The sequence below is a fragment of the Pseudorasbora parva genome, chromosome 13 (genome assembly GCF_024679245.1).
Source record: "Pseudorasbora parva isolate DD20220531a chromosome 13, ASM2467924v1, whole genome shotgun sequence".
Lineage (NCBI taxonomy): Eukaryota > Metazoa > Chordata > Actinopteri > Cypriniformes > Gobionidae > Pseudorasbora > Pseudorasbora parva.
The window spans coordinates 329,358-345,975 of NC_090184.1; the positions used below are offsets into that span (position 1 = coordinate 329,358).

General features: G+C 36.8%; 1 protein-coding gene across 1 annotated transcript; it reads right to left on the minus strand.

Moving 5' to 3' along the window:
• Positions 1–4,781: 4,781 nt before the first annotated feature.
• LOC137037986 (zinc-binding protein A33-like) lies at positions 4,782–14,951 on the minus strand. The gene is made up of 6 exons (XM_067412418.1): positions 14,556–14,951; positions 12,231–12,326; positions 11,886–12,116; positions 11,753–11,775; positions 11,552–11,670; positions 4,782–5,927 (listed from the first exon to the last, which is right to left on the minus strand). The coding sequence occupies exons 1-6, from the start codon at positions 14,949–14,951 to the stop codon at positions 5,383–5,385; spliced, it is 1,410 nt and encodes a 469-aa protein (XP_067268519.1). The 3' UTR covers positions 4,782–5,382.
• Positions 14,952–16,618: the final 1,667 nt, after the last annotated feature.

Consider the following 16,618-nt stretch of genomic DNA (forward strand, 5'->3'; position numbering starts at 1 on the left):
TGAGAGCTTTAATGTGATGTATATACTGCCATTGCTGCTGAGAGCATTTCAATCTATTCTTCTGAATCAAGATCAGTGCAATGCTGGAAAGGTTCAGAACCGGTACACACTGCAAAAAATGCTCAAGTATTTTTGTCTTGTTTCTAGTCCAAACATCTAAAAATTCTTAAAACAAGAAGTATTTACTAGATAAGAAAAAGGAATTGTCTTGTTTTGGGAAAAAAATATATCTCAAAATAAGATTTTAAAATAAGATAAATAATCTGCCAATGGGGTGAGAAAAATAATCTTAATTCAAACAGAAAACAAGATTATTTTTCTCACCCCATTGGCAGATTATTTATCTTATTTTAAGCAAAAACTCTCTTAATTTTGAGTTATTTTTCCCAAAACAAGACAATTATTTTTACTTGTCCAGTAAATCTTTCTTAATGTAAGATTTTTTTAGATATTTTGACTAGAAACAAGACAAAAATACTAAGCAAGAAAAGCATTTTTTGCAGTGCATACATTAAAGTATTAGAATTGAACATGCATTCTTTCAGGCATAATTATGGATTTTATAACAGGCTCAATATGTTAGTGTCACTGTCACCTTGGATTAAAGGCTTTATGAGGGATAATTTGACAGATATGTATGGATGAATTAGGGACGATCAGAACTGACGTGGTAATCCTGCACTAGGTCAGAGTGGTGAAGATAGATTATGATTAGGTATAGTTGGCCTTTCACTGACATCTGTTTAAACAGGGACACAACTCTGACCTAAACTCTCCTGTATCCGACAAATTTGAAAAGAGAAAAATACTCGTTGTTCTGCCTATTCTCCTAATTTTTATTTCAAATTAGGGTTACTGCATCCCAAATCATAGTGTGATTATTCCAAAGAAACATACGTTAGAATCTGAACATTAGATTCTGAAGTGCAGACCTGTGCACTCTCTAATGGCTAATATTGCCCACAACCCATTAACCATTGGATGAGGATTTGAGTAGAACTACAAACATGATAAAAAGTGTTTTAAAACTTGGCAGATGTGTAGATGGGTTTCATTAGGGATGCTCATTTTGGTTCATTTTCCCGACCGACAACCGATGCTCATTAATCGATTATTAACCGTTAACTGATAAGATTATAATATTGAATTAGCATTACATAAAAACACATGGCGAGTGTCTTTGACCCGTAAAAATACTTTTTTTTCACGTGTTTATTTTATTGTGCAAACAGCAGAACATACAGAACAGCTCAACAACAGAACCTAGAGTGACACTAGAGCCCTGCATTTATGCCCGAGCCAGACGGGACCCGACTTTTTTACGCCCCTAGGGCGGGGTTTCAGGCCAATTTTCACGTCATACCTAAACACTGGCCAGGTTTCGGACCTTTTTTAGGCTTCTCCTCGTTTTATATTTATTTCATTAAGTAAAATAAACAATGAGATGTGGTGCGCTGCGCTGGTGGAAACAACATGAGACCATAATAGCTTACGCGACTGTCAAGACATGGCTCGCACAGGGTTAGAGTCCGCACTAGCAGTAGCGTGCGTTTCTTCAGCGCAGCTGCTAGAGTTATGGCCTGGTTCCTTCATTCGTTTCCTCTGACAAGATATCTATCTGATTGCGAAATTAACAACCCACTTCCGTTTCCCACCACCGTCACGTGGAGACTGAAGGATCAGGATGTCATTGACGGCATATAATTGGAGATGATTTCTTTGCCCGCCTCAGTGCTTACTTCCTTTGCAGAATTTTGTCAGGCCTGAAAGGTGGTTGTTGACAACACAAACACAGCACCACACTGCAGTTTTCAAGTGTATACACTCACAGCAAAGGACAAGGACTCACCCAATGTCTTGGTGAATTTAGGGTCAAAACGTCAACGTCTTCTCTCGCTCACTGGTCCCGGCTCACCCACAATCCTCCTCCACGGTGGGGCCGCTTGCATACAATGCCACAAACTCACCAAAAAGGCTCACAGATAGTTCACTCGAGATGATTATGCTACTGTACAATGGTTTTGTGGTACTCACACCGTTACTAACACAAGGTCTCTTTTCCCTCCTCTTTCCAGCTCCTGGATGCTTCTCCTGCAACCCGTGACCTGTCGAAAGGGCCTCCTTTGGTGATACTTCTGGCGAGTCTTCCTGTTTTCAACCACTCAGAATCTGTTACACATGTCCATAGAGCATTTCACAGTTAGGTAGACATCCCAATATACTCAGCCCGGTTTCTGTTTCTGCCAAACCCTTGTCTCCGTCTTCGCCCAGCCAACAATATCCTCCGCCTTCTTTCCGCTGCACTCGCCCCAAACACTCCAACTCGCTCGCCGCATCGGCTCGAAAAAGACAACTCCCTTTCTTCAGTTTCTGAGGCCCTCTTTATACTCCCCCTTCACTTCACATTGCTCAATCCGCGATCGCCCCCCTCATCTATGCACCTGTGATCAATGAAACCCTGATTTCCCTCCCCGGAGTTCCCGGAAGCAAAGGTGTTATCTTTAAAAAATAGCATATCATAAAATAATCAAACAGATCCTTAGTAAATGGTTATTAAGTTACTAGTTAATATATTATTAATCACTGAAATGTCAGTGTACCATTATATCAATAAACAATGGTTAATCATGAACAAATGATTATTAAACCATTAGTAAATAATGAATATATAATTTATTGATGCATCATTACATTTTTAAGCTGGTCTGTTAAAACCCATTTATGCATTCATGCTAAAGCTATTTTTTTACAGAATGATAAATTACCCGTTACAAATGATCTGTACACGTATACAAGGCATTTACGTCGCTTTCAGCTACCCCTAATCTAAAGTGTAGACTATTCATCATTTGTAAATGTTTTACACGTCATTTGTAGATGTTTCTCACCTGTTACAAATGCGTCCATTGATTGCTACAACAAATGTAACGTTAAATGTGAAAATTAAATTCTGCTATTCCTCACCAGCTGCAATATGAATGTGTAAATAGGTAATTGATCTAATTACTGTTAGCATTTAACTCCAATTTGTCACATAACCAATCCCTTCCCTAAACCTACCCGTTTGTGTTTTAAATATAAAAAAACAGGCAGATACGACTGCAGGAACAATTTATTCAAAAAGTACAAATATTAATACAAATATAAGTGTCCCGAGACCAAACGATAGGTTTGTGTGAAGTAAATCCCCAGAGGCGATCAGCAGTGTCGAGTCCATCCACCGGCCGATGATTAATGATTAACACATTTTAAAATTTGCCGTCCAGAACTTCCGGAAGAAACGTCACGTCAGCTTTGACAGCATTGGCTGTCATGTGTCTCGTGACCAATTGCGTCATTACATCAGCTTTGATTTTAAAATGCCATTGACTCTCGTGTGTCATGTGACCGATTGCGTCCTGCTAAAGAGTCAGGAGTATTATTTGAATGATAAATATGAGAAATATGCGTTCATAAAGGGATCATCATTTCAATGATTAAAACATTAAGATCAACTCTGTTCTTCACATGAAGATATCGTATGACTTCAGAAAACTTGTAATGCAACATGAGCTACATTTACATTTAATCATTTAGCAGACGCTTTTATCCAAAGCGACTTACAAAAAAGGGGAGAGCAATAGAAGCAACGAAACAAACAAGGCCAACAACCTGTAAGAGCTGTAAGAAATCTCAGTTAATTAAGCACAGTACACAATAATTTTTTTTTTTTTTTTTGGACAAACAAACAAAATTTAAATGGATAGTTAAATGCTATTCTGTATTGGTCAAGTGCAATTGGAAAAGATGTGTCTTAAGATGTTTTTTAAGAATGGCTACAGACTCAGCAGCACGAATTGAGATCGGCAGGTCATTCCACCAGGTGGGAACGGTCCAGGAAAATGTCCGTGAGAGCGATTTCATGCCTCTTTGGGATGGAACCACGAGGCGCCGCTCAAGAGGCGTAACATGCGCTCTCTTCGGCTCATTAAAGACCACTCTCGCCGCTGCATTCTGGATCAGCTGCAAGGGTTTGATAGTGCATGCTGGAAGCCCAGCCAGAAGAGCATTACAATAGTCCAGTCTGGAGAGAACAAGAGCTTGAACCAGGAGTTGTGCAGCCTGTTCTGATAGGAAGGGTCTAATCTTTCTAATGTTGTATAAAGCAAATCTGCAGGACCGGGCTGTTGCAGTAATGTGGTCAGTGAAGTTTAACTCATCAATCACAACTCCAAGGTTCCTGGCTGTCCTTGATGGAGTTATGGTCGATGAACCAAGCTGAATACTGTTTTGGGTCAGTTTTTGCAATAAAAGCCTATTTATATTCATAAAATCATGTCTACTTTTACAAATGCAAAGAATTAAAATCGTCTTGATCTGATGCATTGGGATATGCATCATTATATAGGCTACTCATCATTTACTAATGGTTTGATCATCATTTGTTCATTATTAACAATTTATTGAGATAATGGTACGCTGACATTTCAGTGATTAATAATATATTAACTAGTAACTTAACCATTTACTAAGGATCTGTTTGATTATTTTATGATATGCTATTTTTTTAAAGATAGGCCTAACTTATGACAGATTTGTAAATCGTTAGCATATTAATCATTTATGAATGTATAGTCATGATTTGTAAATTATTAGTTTATCATTAACTAATCAATTGTAAATACTTATAATACAAATACAAATTACTTATAACTGAATCTACTAAATATATGTAAAATAATTGACAAATCACTCATGAATTGTTAATGAACGCTGTGGCAAGGGGGGGGGGGGGGGGTTATATAACAGGGTCTGCAGCGGGAGAGAGAGTCGGGAGACAAACGGTAAGTGAGTGGGTTGGACACAAACTGACTTGTTTCAGTAATTGGCGCGGAGAGAGTATAAAACACCAGGAGAGATGGAAGCGGGAGAGAGAGAGACGGACTGCTGACGAGTGAAACGCAACAGGAAACCGGAAGCCCGTAACCCGGAAGTGTTTATAACGAGTTGTTCATAAAAAGAGTCATACGTTGTTGTGTGCGTAGAATTTGAGTTTGAGTCCAAATAAATACTTCAGCAGTCCAGCCGACCCTGTGTCCTCTTCCTTCCTTTATACAAACTACTACAAACACGTAGTCATGTTTCATAAATCATTAGTTAATTATTTACTAATCACTTGTTAAAATGACTTGTAACGGAATTTACAAAACATTCATAAATGTTAGCATATCACTTGATAATCATTTATGAATGTTTTGTAAATGATTAGTTCATCATTAACTAACCAATTATAAATGACTTACAACTGAACGTTATTATAAAGTGTTACCCATTTTTATCTTGTGTGACAGTGAAAATGCCACATCACGTCAACAACCCCTTGATCTAGAAGCAGAAGCAGATTTAACTGTGATTTTCTGCTGCAATAAACAGTTGAATTGGTGAGATCCTCAGAGCAGAAGTTGTGCAGTAATTACTTAAGAATGGAAAGACAGTCTCTGTGAAGGACGTCCTGAATGTGAGTAAATGTGTGTTAGTTACAGGATCAGAGAATGACACTGTTCCTCTGTCATAGTCCAGCTGAACTCTCACACGCTGAAGCTTCTCTTTAACAGGAAAGACAGTGAGGGGTTGATTTGGGGATTGAGATCTGTATTTGCTATCCATGTACCGCACAAACCACACATTTGAGTCAAAGAAAACCGCTCCCTTCCTTTGGTTTGATTCTGTGGTTATTCCAAGACTCCAGATTGTACTGTCACCAACCTCCACATCCCAGCAGTGTATTCCTGAGTTTAAGCCCTCAGATCCCAGGACACATGCATAACAGTCAATCCTTTCTGGATTATCAGGAAGTGTTTTATCTTCGTCACTGTACAACACACTGGTCAGATCAGATGAGAGTGTGAGATAAGGAGCTGCTGTGTTTGGATCTAGAGTCAACGGAGCTGCAAAGAGAAGAACATCAGATTACAGGATGAAATATGATCAGAAATGTAAATATAAAACACATAAAGACTTTTTTTGAAAGAGATCATAAATCCTGCTATCATAACAATGCTCTCTCAGTTTCTGTCAGAATGGATTGAGGCTTCAGGTTTAATATCAGTATTCAATAAACACTGTTGTATCCTACACTGAAGTGAACCTGGGTGAAAGTTGTATTACTACAACTATTTGAGTCTATTATCTTGGTATTTCTGCTTTCCTAATTGTAATGGATTACTGTACACTTTTTCAACTTGTTCGCATAGAAATTCAGATAGATTCAAAATCCCACTTTCACCCAAAGTAAGATTTCCCTTTAAGGACACCGGCGTCAGACGTTTTTTTCTGACGTCATGACGCACGAGCCTGTCTGAAAATTTTCTGCTCGACCGCCATTTTCTTTTTCTCTCGGGACTCGGATGAAAAAGGTAGGTTGGAAGTTTGTTTTAATTACTATACTCGAAAATATACCTTTTGGACGTGTGTTTTAGTTGTTTATAAGTTAATTGATGTTGTCTGTGAACATGAATTCTAATGAAATCTAAATTAACCGAAATTTTCAACATACGTTTGCGATAGAGCGTTTCTGGATAATATTATTTAAGTATTTAACTTAGGTTACTCATTTGTCTTATGTGCCTAGTTTGGATCTTGGGAGTTTGTGTATGAAATATATATATATTTTTATTGATGCCTCCTCAACCATCTGTGTCGAGTTAGATAGCGTTAACATTAGTGGAAATGCAGTGGGCAGGAAGTGCTCGCGGAGCGGGACAAAATGCTTGAATTTGAATTCCTGCAGTATAATATTGAGTTTGCTTTTAAAGTAATGTTTGTCTGTTCTTTTATCTGTCTTTGAAACGTCCCCTTTTTGGCCAAAATATGTGATAAAAGTCTGGCTGAATCCGATATCGCCCCCCAAAGCACCCGCAGTTCGCTTGCAGGAGTGATGAACGAGTGCTTGAAGTCGGACAGCCGTTTGTGACACCGGCTGTAACTTATACTCGTTATTGCGGTGCAATGTGGAATTGAATAAGTGCACTTAGTCAATAACGTCCACTATGGTTTCGGACACCTCTACACATGACTCATTTCAAATAATGCCCTATTTGAGGGTATAGGAGGCGATTTCTGATTCAGCCTGTGATGAACGTCATTGTGCCTAACACTAGCGCCATTCATTTGCGTACCTCGTGGTGTTACATCCAGAAAAATTGTCAAGGTTTTTTAGTAGAAATATCAGTATTTCCACAACTAATTAATTAACTTACTTGACCTGTGGCAAACCATTTTTTCACTTACAATCCCTTACAAAATAGAGCTTGAGTGATCGAATGGAATTCAAGCGTAGTTCAGGCAGACAACTGTTCGCAAAACGTTATCAGCTGACGCTCAGCTGATTTGTTACTCCACCTACTCTAATCAATTATAGTATTTAAGCTCATTCAAACTCAGGTTCCTCAGTCTGTCACACATACATTTACACCCACCTCCTAGTATCTTCTTTATCGAGTATTGGATTCTGTGTAGAACTCTTATTGTTACCATTTATATTTTTCTGTAATATATGCTAAGAAACTTTTGGTTAATTATTATGAAGGCTGGGGGGGGGGGGGATTATGTTTCAAGGATGTGCATCTTTGAGCCTAAGCCTTTCGACAAATCAAAGATTGTCAATAAATTTCATTCTCAAAGTGGTCCTGACTGAACTACAATTGTTGACAAAAATTACTTTTTCTCCTCGTAGGACCGAAAGTTTTAATGTTTGACAACTGAAGACACTTTGCTATAATACTACATGGTAAGTAATTTCTCATTTCTTCTATAGTTGATGATATTTGAAAATATGAATTACTAATGTTGAATAAGGTATAAGTAAATTCCATCTTATGTTATCTAACATTATTGACTATTGACAGGTGTGTGTCGAGGTGTCTGTAGAGGTGTCTGTTAACTTGCTGAAAGCTTAAGCAGCCATAGACTTGAACTTTTAACAGGTTGAAAAAAAAAGGAAAAATTAAAGGGTTGTCAAAAACAAAATGTCTCTTTCGTTTGCTTACAGATAGCAGGCGAGGTGGCCTGCGCTTTTCAGACATTACAAGGTATTGAAAAAATGATTTTAAGTTCTGGTTTTACCGACTAAATACATTTTATGAATTGATATAATCAGTTTGACTGTTGTTGACAGTTTGTTTTTTTCTTTTTTCTTCTGATATTAGATCAATTCAGAGTTCTATAGGCTTATGGCTGTTCCACTGGAAGACACGTTCCTCGCCCAGTTAGACGTGTACATGAATCAACTAATCAGAGTAATCCATTTAAAGCATAGAAATTTGAAATGTCATCACCACCCCATCAAAATGGACAATTTAAAAGTGATAGTTCACTTATAAAATAAAAAAAATATGCTGTTAATTTTCTCACCCTCAGCGCATCCAATAAAAAGGCAACTTTAATGCAATGACTTTTTTTATTTCTTTCAGTAGAACCAGTAAATATGTTGTTGTTGTTTTTTTTTAGCTGAAACTGTGGTCCATGTTGATATAGTGCAAGTCAAAAAGAGTAAAAAATAAAATAAAAAATGCATACTGGCAAACCAAAATTAATACCTGTGGGTCCTGGCGATTCTTTGAGGTTTTATAAAGCGAAATGATCGGGCTACGCAAGAAACTGAACATTATATACAATATTATTACCTGTAATCAACAGCCTCAGCAAACAGTCCTGAGTAAATTCATGGCAATGTTGCATGTTAATAATTTTCAGTTTCTTGCACAGACTGATCATAGCCCCAGGATTTGTTTTTGTTTTTTGACTGTTTTGTTTTGTTTTTTTACTAATATGAATGCAGTTTCAGCTAAAAAAAATCTTTACTGCTATACTGAAGAAAAAATGTCACCATTTATGCATCTTGGATGGCCTGTAAATTAGAATTTTGGCATGAACTATCCCTTTAATCAAGAATGATTAAATGTATTAGGGTGTAAAGCTAATAAATGATTTGTTGACTCATGTTTTATTACCAGACTAATTTATAAATGCCAGCAATGACTGCTTCAGATGCATTTTTTAAAGAGTACACTTTAGAATTAATTTCTTGATAATTTACTCACCCCCATGTCATCCAAGATGTTTGTCTTTGTAACTTCAGCCAAAAGGAAATTAAGTTTTTTTTTTATTTGTGGAAAACATGCCAAATTTTTCTCCATATAGTGGACTTCACTGGGATCAACAGGTTCACGATCCAAAATGCAGTGTCAGTGCAGCTTTAAATGGCTCCCAGACGAGGAATAAGGGTCTTATCTAACGAAACAATCTGTCTTTTAAAAATATCTGCAACGTTTTACCCTCTTTTTTTTATGTGAAAGGGGGTTTGACTTAGTCTTTGCACTTTCGCTTTGCAAACACTGGATCGGTTCTTCCACCTATGTCACGCATGACCTTTCCAGTGTGATAACATAATATGAGAAGACGCAAAGCTATTGCAAAACAAGCATTTGTGGTTAAAACGTATACCGATGGTTTGGCTCAATTAGACCTTTATTTCCCGTCAAGGATCGTGTAGAGCTCTTTGAAGCTGCACTGAAACTGCAATTTTGACCTTTAACCCATTGTAACCATTGAAGTCCACTATATCGAAAAAAAATCCTGGAATGTTTTCCTCAAAAACATTCATTTCTTTTCAACAAAAAAAAAAGGGGGGGAAAAAAGGACATGAACATCTTGGATGGCATGGGGTGAGTAAATTGTCAGGAAATTGAGGTAACTAAAAAAAAAATTAGTTTAATAAAATAATGACTTTATTCAACAGTTTCTTTTCTTCTTTGCAGTCTCCTATGCTGTTCATGTAGTAAACTCAGCAGAGAGCGTCCGGATTCCATGTCAGAACGCCGGCTCATCCTTTTCCTGGGGGGAAATCAAGACCCTATCAAGGAATACCTTGTGAGTTGATAGGCCACATTCTATTTTGATTTATTTTCCAGAAAATTTTACATTTGTGGTAGCAAAATATATATTTTTTTATTATGTCTTTTTATGTTTTTTAAATGTATTTTTATGTACACTACTTTAAGATAACCAACGAGATGATTGCAAGGGTGAGCTGGGTGAGCTTATATACACGGTATTCCAGAAAGTGCTCTTACAGCTTCATTGGCACAAGATGTCAAGAAGTCTTTTCAGTAGACTACAGTGAACAAAGATCTGTGAGACTTGAAGTAATGTTTGAATGTGCTTATGTCTAGTCTGTGTTTAAAAGAATGTCTCTAGTTTCATTTGTTTTCTTATGTTTGTAAGATTATCCATTTGTTTCATATGTTTGTCTAGTATGAATATCTAGTTGTATGTTTGAATCTGTAGTTTATTGGTGAAAGGGTAATCACCCATTGCTGTTAAACATTTTCCATGATCTGTTTATTTTTTAATTCGATTTTTTTAAACATGGTTCAGAACATTACCTGTAAGCTATTCTAAAGCACAATACACTCGGTAGAAATGGTTTTTAGAATATATTAAAGGGATATAGTTAATCCAAAAAATGGTTCATGTTGTTCCAAACATGTATGAGTTTCTTCCTTCTGCTGAACACAAAAGATGTGTTGAAGAATGTTGGTAACCAGACAGTTGACAGTACCCATTGACTTCCAGAGTTTTTTTTTCCTGCTATGGAAGTCAATGGGTACTGTCAACTGTCTGGTTACCAACATTCTTTAACACATCTTTTGTGTTCAGCAGAAGGAAGAAAATAATACAGGTTTGGAACAACTTGAATAATTGTTTGGTGAACTATCCCTTTTTGTGAAGTATCCCTTTTTACGAATGTGGCTAATTTATTCGCACAACCACTGTTTATATTTATTTTTATAAATAGATTAGTGGCTTGGTTTTTAGCATAATGCTGTGCAAAGACAACTTTTCGAAAAGACTGTTAATGAAATGGATAAGTGTGTCAGGAAGTTTCATTTGCACAACAAATATGAAGAGTTTGTAATGATTTCTCAAAGTGTGTAAAATGGAAAATGAAATTGAATAAAATGAATTGTTAATAAATATTTCTAAAGCTATTTAAATCTTGTGTGTTTGAAATTAAGTTGATAGAATGTAGTAATTTAAGTTGAGAACTTAAGTTTTTTTAAGGGTTACCAATTTAAGTAATTAAGTTGATCCAACTGTAGGAAAAACTAAAACATTTAAGTTGGAATGGAATGAAATTAAGTTAGACTAATGTAAATAATAGGGTTGAATGAACTCAATTAATATAAGTGTGATTGACCCATTGAAAGTAAGTTGATAAAACGTAATAATTTAAGTTGAGAGAACTTAACATGTTTAGGTGTTACCAATTGAAGTAATTTTTTTTAAGTTGATCCAACTGTTCACTTTTTACAGTGTAATACATAAGCAGAGACCACAAGGAACAGACTTCTGTAGTCATTGTGAGTTCACTGTATGATCTGATGATCTTCTGAAATACAGTTCAGATTCAGAAGTGATTATTAAATATATTTCTATCAGATGTTAATGTTGTGTGTGTGTTTCTATCTAAAGGATCTCTTGCACTGGTCTCAGATCTGCTGAGACTCACTGTGTTGGACAGTTTCCAGCATCTTCTCCCAGACTCTGAACGGCAGGTTACCCAGATAACGGGACACATCAATCAAAGCTCCAGAACTCATCTGTGGATCCGGCTGTGAGATCTGGACTCTGGAGGAACATTCAGGAGTAAGAACTGCAGTGAATTTGAGTTCAGATCCACTGAGAGAACAGATACGAGCAGCTCACTCACCTTTCCATTGAGACGTTAAAGTTCTGAAAAATATAGAATTTGAAAACATGTTAATATCTTATCAAACACTCTCATTGTCAGTGAGTTTCAAGTTGTTTTATGCACAAAGAATGAAGCCAGATTGAATGGTCACCTTTAGAAACGAGACGTCATTGGCTTTCATCATCTCCTCCATGTCTTTGATTGTGTGTGAAAGATCTGAGATGTGTGTGTTCATCTCCTCCAGCTTCTCCTTCATCCTCTGCTTCTTCTGCTCCTCTTCCTCCCTCAGTGCAGTGATTGCAGCTTCTTCTTCATCTCTGAGAAACTGATGAAACTTCTCAAATTCTTCTTTAATCTGACGCTCTGTGTGCTCAGCTTGAGACTGAAATCACATCACATTCACTTCAGTCAGCTCTGTGTGAACACACACGCCACTAATATCAATAATAAACTGTGTGTGTGAATGTTGAGTGTTTAACTCTTTACACATCCTCACCTCAATGTGTTGGATTGTTTCATCACACTTTCCTTTAATTTCTTCTCCATGTTTGAGCTTGTTTTGTAAGGACGTCAGCGCTGTATTAAATTCCTCCTACAGGTTAAGATGAAAATCTGTGAAACTGATGAAGCTATAAAAGGTTTAAAGGGGTGATGAATTGAGAAATCAACCTTCCCTTGAGCTTTTGACATATAAAAGTTCATGGTAATATAAGAATATCCTCTAAGTTTTAGTCAAAGAAAAGCTTTTATAGACACCAGGCTTAGCCAACGGTCCTGTGCTTCATACCGACGTCAGTGCGCGATATTGTTAAAACACTTCCAACATTTCATCCTATTTTTTTGTACCCTTGTCTCCTGAAGGAGCCGCGGATCACAGAAGACATTTGCACTGCAGTGTAAAGACTGTGGGACAACCAAACGTTTTCAAAGGTTTAGTGGAAAAGCCGTGATTTCTGAAATCACTAGAAAAGACTAGAAAAAAGCCCTTCAACTTTCACAGGCTGAATGGTTGACAGACAACTGGCCAAAGAGACAGTTGTCAACGTTTACTAAAATGGGGACACTAAAATTGTGATCAAAGTTATTCAACAAATTATACAAATAAAATGTGTGAATTAGGTTTTAATTCATTCAATACACTATAATACTGATCTGCCAGCATTGTCTCTCTCTGATAAATTAAAATAAGCTGATAACATCACTGTTTACTCCAGAACGACTGTACAGCCAAATCTAATTCTGCTGCAGTATTGTCCTGTTTAACACTGAAGCTGCTCTGACACAATCGGCGTTGGAGAAGAGCGATAGAAATAAAGATGACTGATTGATTGGTTTATAGAGGTTCAGTTTATGTTTGATTTAATTTGTCATGTACCTGCTGTGCAGTAACTTTCAACTTAGTTCAATTTATTCCCCTTGGTCTGATTGTGTAGTTTTTAAAGCAAACCCCAGCTAGTGTATGATGCCTTTGATACTTAAGGGGATTTTTAAGGGGACATTTTATAAAATGAAACAATTTTTGTGTGTTTTGGGGTTTGATTAATCTGAATCAGCTTGAATCATGCATTACAGTGTAGAATTGTGCAATGTATATTATGTACTATGAAAAAAATGTTTATTCGGAGATGCTTGAGTAAAAAAAAATATTGTCATAAAAATAAATGTTCAAATGCTCAATCTTTGTTTTCATTTTTAGTGTGTTAAGCTTTGTGTTCAGTTTATCTAATATAATATTTAAGGCATAATTTAAATATAAATAACAAATAATATAAATAGCAACTTTTTACTTTGCTAACGTTACAATGTTTTTTTAATAAATAAAAATTTCACGTAAATTATTTTATTTTGTATTGTTATCCAGAATTGTTTATTTTAAAACGGATGCATATGATTTAACTATGAGTGAGTATATATATATCTGCCTGTCTATCATCTCTCTATCTATCTTCAATTACAACTTATTAATAAAATACTTGACATTATTAACATCGTTTAAACTTTGGGCTTGAAACGCTCCAAATGGAGCAATGTATACGAAGATAAATCAGCTCCGCCCACTTCCGGCATGAGACTGCGGCGTGGCGCTGTTGTCGTCCGCAGACTGTTGTAAGAGACGTATATGGGTTCTACGGTTCTGCAGTTAGACCTGTCTCATTGTAGTCAATCTCAGACATGTGGAGCACATGCATGCAGTGATCTTGTGATTTATGCACACTATCGAATACTTTAATCATAATTTATAGTGCAAACACAATATAAATAAGAGATTTCTTTACTATAATGAGTCAAGAACTCAAGTCAATGATAAACTGGCACTGGGAGCGTTCTTTGATCGCTTTCTATATATAATTTAATCACAGTTTAAATAACAGATTATTTTCATAAGAGAAACAATGTGAAGTTGAGTGTTTACTCACTGGATTGATTTACTGACACAGAGACAAAGAACATCTGAATGCACATGAATCATATTAGAATAAACATGGTTACTCTCATGTTGTGGCTTTACTGTTGAGTCCATATCATAAAAGTCTGTTTGCAAAGCCTTCACTGAAATTGTGACTGATTTACCTAAGAATCCACAGTGAAATGTGCCGAATACAGATAAATTATGCTCACCTGAGATATTCACATTATTGAAAACAAATAAGCACATTCCTATCATTAGGATCCTTTGGAAGTTAATGACATGACATATCAGTAGTAGTAGTATGTCATGGAGATTTTTTTATCTGAGCAAAAATAAATACTGGTACATTGTATACACAAATAGTACTGTGTTTATCACTGTATTTAGCATAACATGAGACATTTGCCTTACCTTGTAAGATGAAACCACTTCACTGATGGGTCTGAATGTGTGTTTGGTGTGTTTCTCTGAGTCTCTGCACACTATACACACAGGCTGTTTGTCCTCCAGACAGAAGAGTTTGAGTTTCTCACTGTGTAAACTGCAGATCTTCTCAGAATCTGATGAATGCCTCTCATTTTGCTCCTTCAGAAATGTCTCACACAAGTTTTTTAATGTGAGATTAACTGGAGGATCAGCTTTTGAGGATCTTCTCCTACAGACGGGACACTCCTGAGTTTCCTTAGTTTTCCAGAACTGTTGTAGACACTCTTTACAAATACTGTGACTACAGGACAGAAAAACAGGAACCTTGAAGATTTCATAGCAAATAGGACAAGAAAGCTCTTCAGCAGATTTTGAATCCATTTCCTCTTCTTGTAAAAGATCCGATAATCTACAATTTACTTTCAATTTCTAAACTTTGCATTGGAAAGTAAATAACCATTATAATCAAAAACGAATCTGGGTAAATTCAGAAATATACAATAATCCTAATATAAAGTGTTCTCCTCTGTTCTTCACAAGACCGACTTGTTTCAGCGTTCAGTAAAAAAATGAAAGGTAGAAATAATAAGACTAGTCACTTTTGGACCTTGGGTATTTGGGCCATAAGCCACTACATTTAGTGGGAACTTTTGTACCTTGGATCTTTGTCTCATAAAAACAGTTACATAAACATGTACATTGGCCTAATTTGATACCAACAAAATAAGACTGACTGTCTCTTGATCAATGCTGCCTTCACGTACTATCAGAAATGTAGTTCCTCCCACTTCATTGTTCGCCTGTTTGTTTGACCTTTTGCCTGTTATATGGATTACGATTCTGGATTGTCACAAAAAAGCTACATTTGGAGCAGAAGACTTTGCCAATATGGATCCAGCAGTCACCCTAGTCCACCTTCACCAAGGAACTCACTCACTATTTGGGGTGGCACAGTACATGAAAAAAAAAACTGTTTGGTTTCGTTTGTCTCATTTCGGAGTGTGTGCGTCGCACTTTTCGATGCATGTGCAATGCAGCCTCATGCCCGTATGTTAACTCAGACAGTGGGTGTCCTTTTTGCACGAAATAAGAGCCGTATGTGGACATACAGTAAAAGTGGAGTGCTGCAGTACATGTCAAGTAGAAATGGCAGGTGGGAGAGATAAGAAAGGTTGGCTAGAGTTGGAGGATGAGCCGCACGCGCAAGCAGTGCGTTCGAGCAGAAGAAGTGTGTGGAGAGCGGAAGCCGAGCACGCCCGTTGTGCATTCACACTGCAAGCGGTTGTCTCACGCAACTGAACCATGGCTTGTGTATTGCAAATACAGACAACTATCATCCATTCTGTCCCCGTTTCCGGTGTTCTCCTCTGACACCGGTTATTCTCCTGCTTTGATTTATGATGGGTAGATTATAATGCTGCAAATGCGACGGTGTTCCCCTCTGTCCCAAACACACATGCATATAACATATTGTATAAATGTAACTTTAAAGTTAAGATAAGCTTCAAGTTTTAATAATTTTAACAGGCCTTTGAAGTAGGGCTGTCAAAATTGCTCAAAAATGACGTTCAAATATTCCCTCTAAAAAAAACGAATATTCGAATATCTGGTTGCGCATTTTGTCAATGACGTGCATTACATCAATAACAGGACAAATTAATACAAAGAGACATAAACTACTTGTATAGCTTGTCTATTTTAAGTTTAAACCTATTTGACAATGTATTACTTACACAAAAACAAGTAAATCAACTAATGGGGCGTGGCCAGCGAGGTATTAAAAGCCTTGTGTGTTTGTAACATTTGGCTAGAGAGGAGCAATTAATTGACTGATAGAAAACTACTCTGTAAGTGTTTGTAACTTTTCTCATTTGATTGTTTGTTCATTTGTTGTTGGATAAGTGTGTCTGTGTGGTGCAGTGGTGTGTATTAGTAGTTTTGGTGTATTCTGGTGGTGTGTGTGGGAGTTAGCATTTGTTGAGTTAGCATTTGTTTGGTCTTTGCCACGTTGGGAGTGAGTTTGTTGGGGGCGTTCCCAGCTGCTTTCA

What these genes read in the sequence shown, in the direction of transcription:
- LOC137037986 (XM_067412418.1), bottom strand. Translation starts at nt 14,951, where the DNA reads ATGGATTCAAAATCTGCTGAAGAGCTTTCTTGTCCTATTTGCTATGAA. An exon ending in ATGACGTCTCGTTTCTAAAG is followed by an intron (nt 11,776 to 11,885) that starts GTGACCATTCAA and finishes TATATTTTTCAG; the next exon opens with AACTTTAACGTCTCAATGGA. An exon ending in TTTAACGTCTCAATGGAAAG is followed by an intron (nt 11,671 to 11,752) that starts GTGAGTGAGCTG and finishes ATGTTCCTCCAG; the next exon opens with AGTCCAGATCTCACAGCCGG.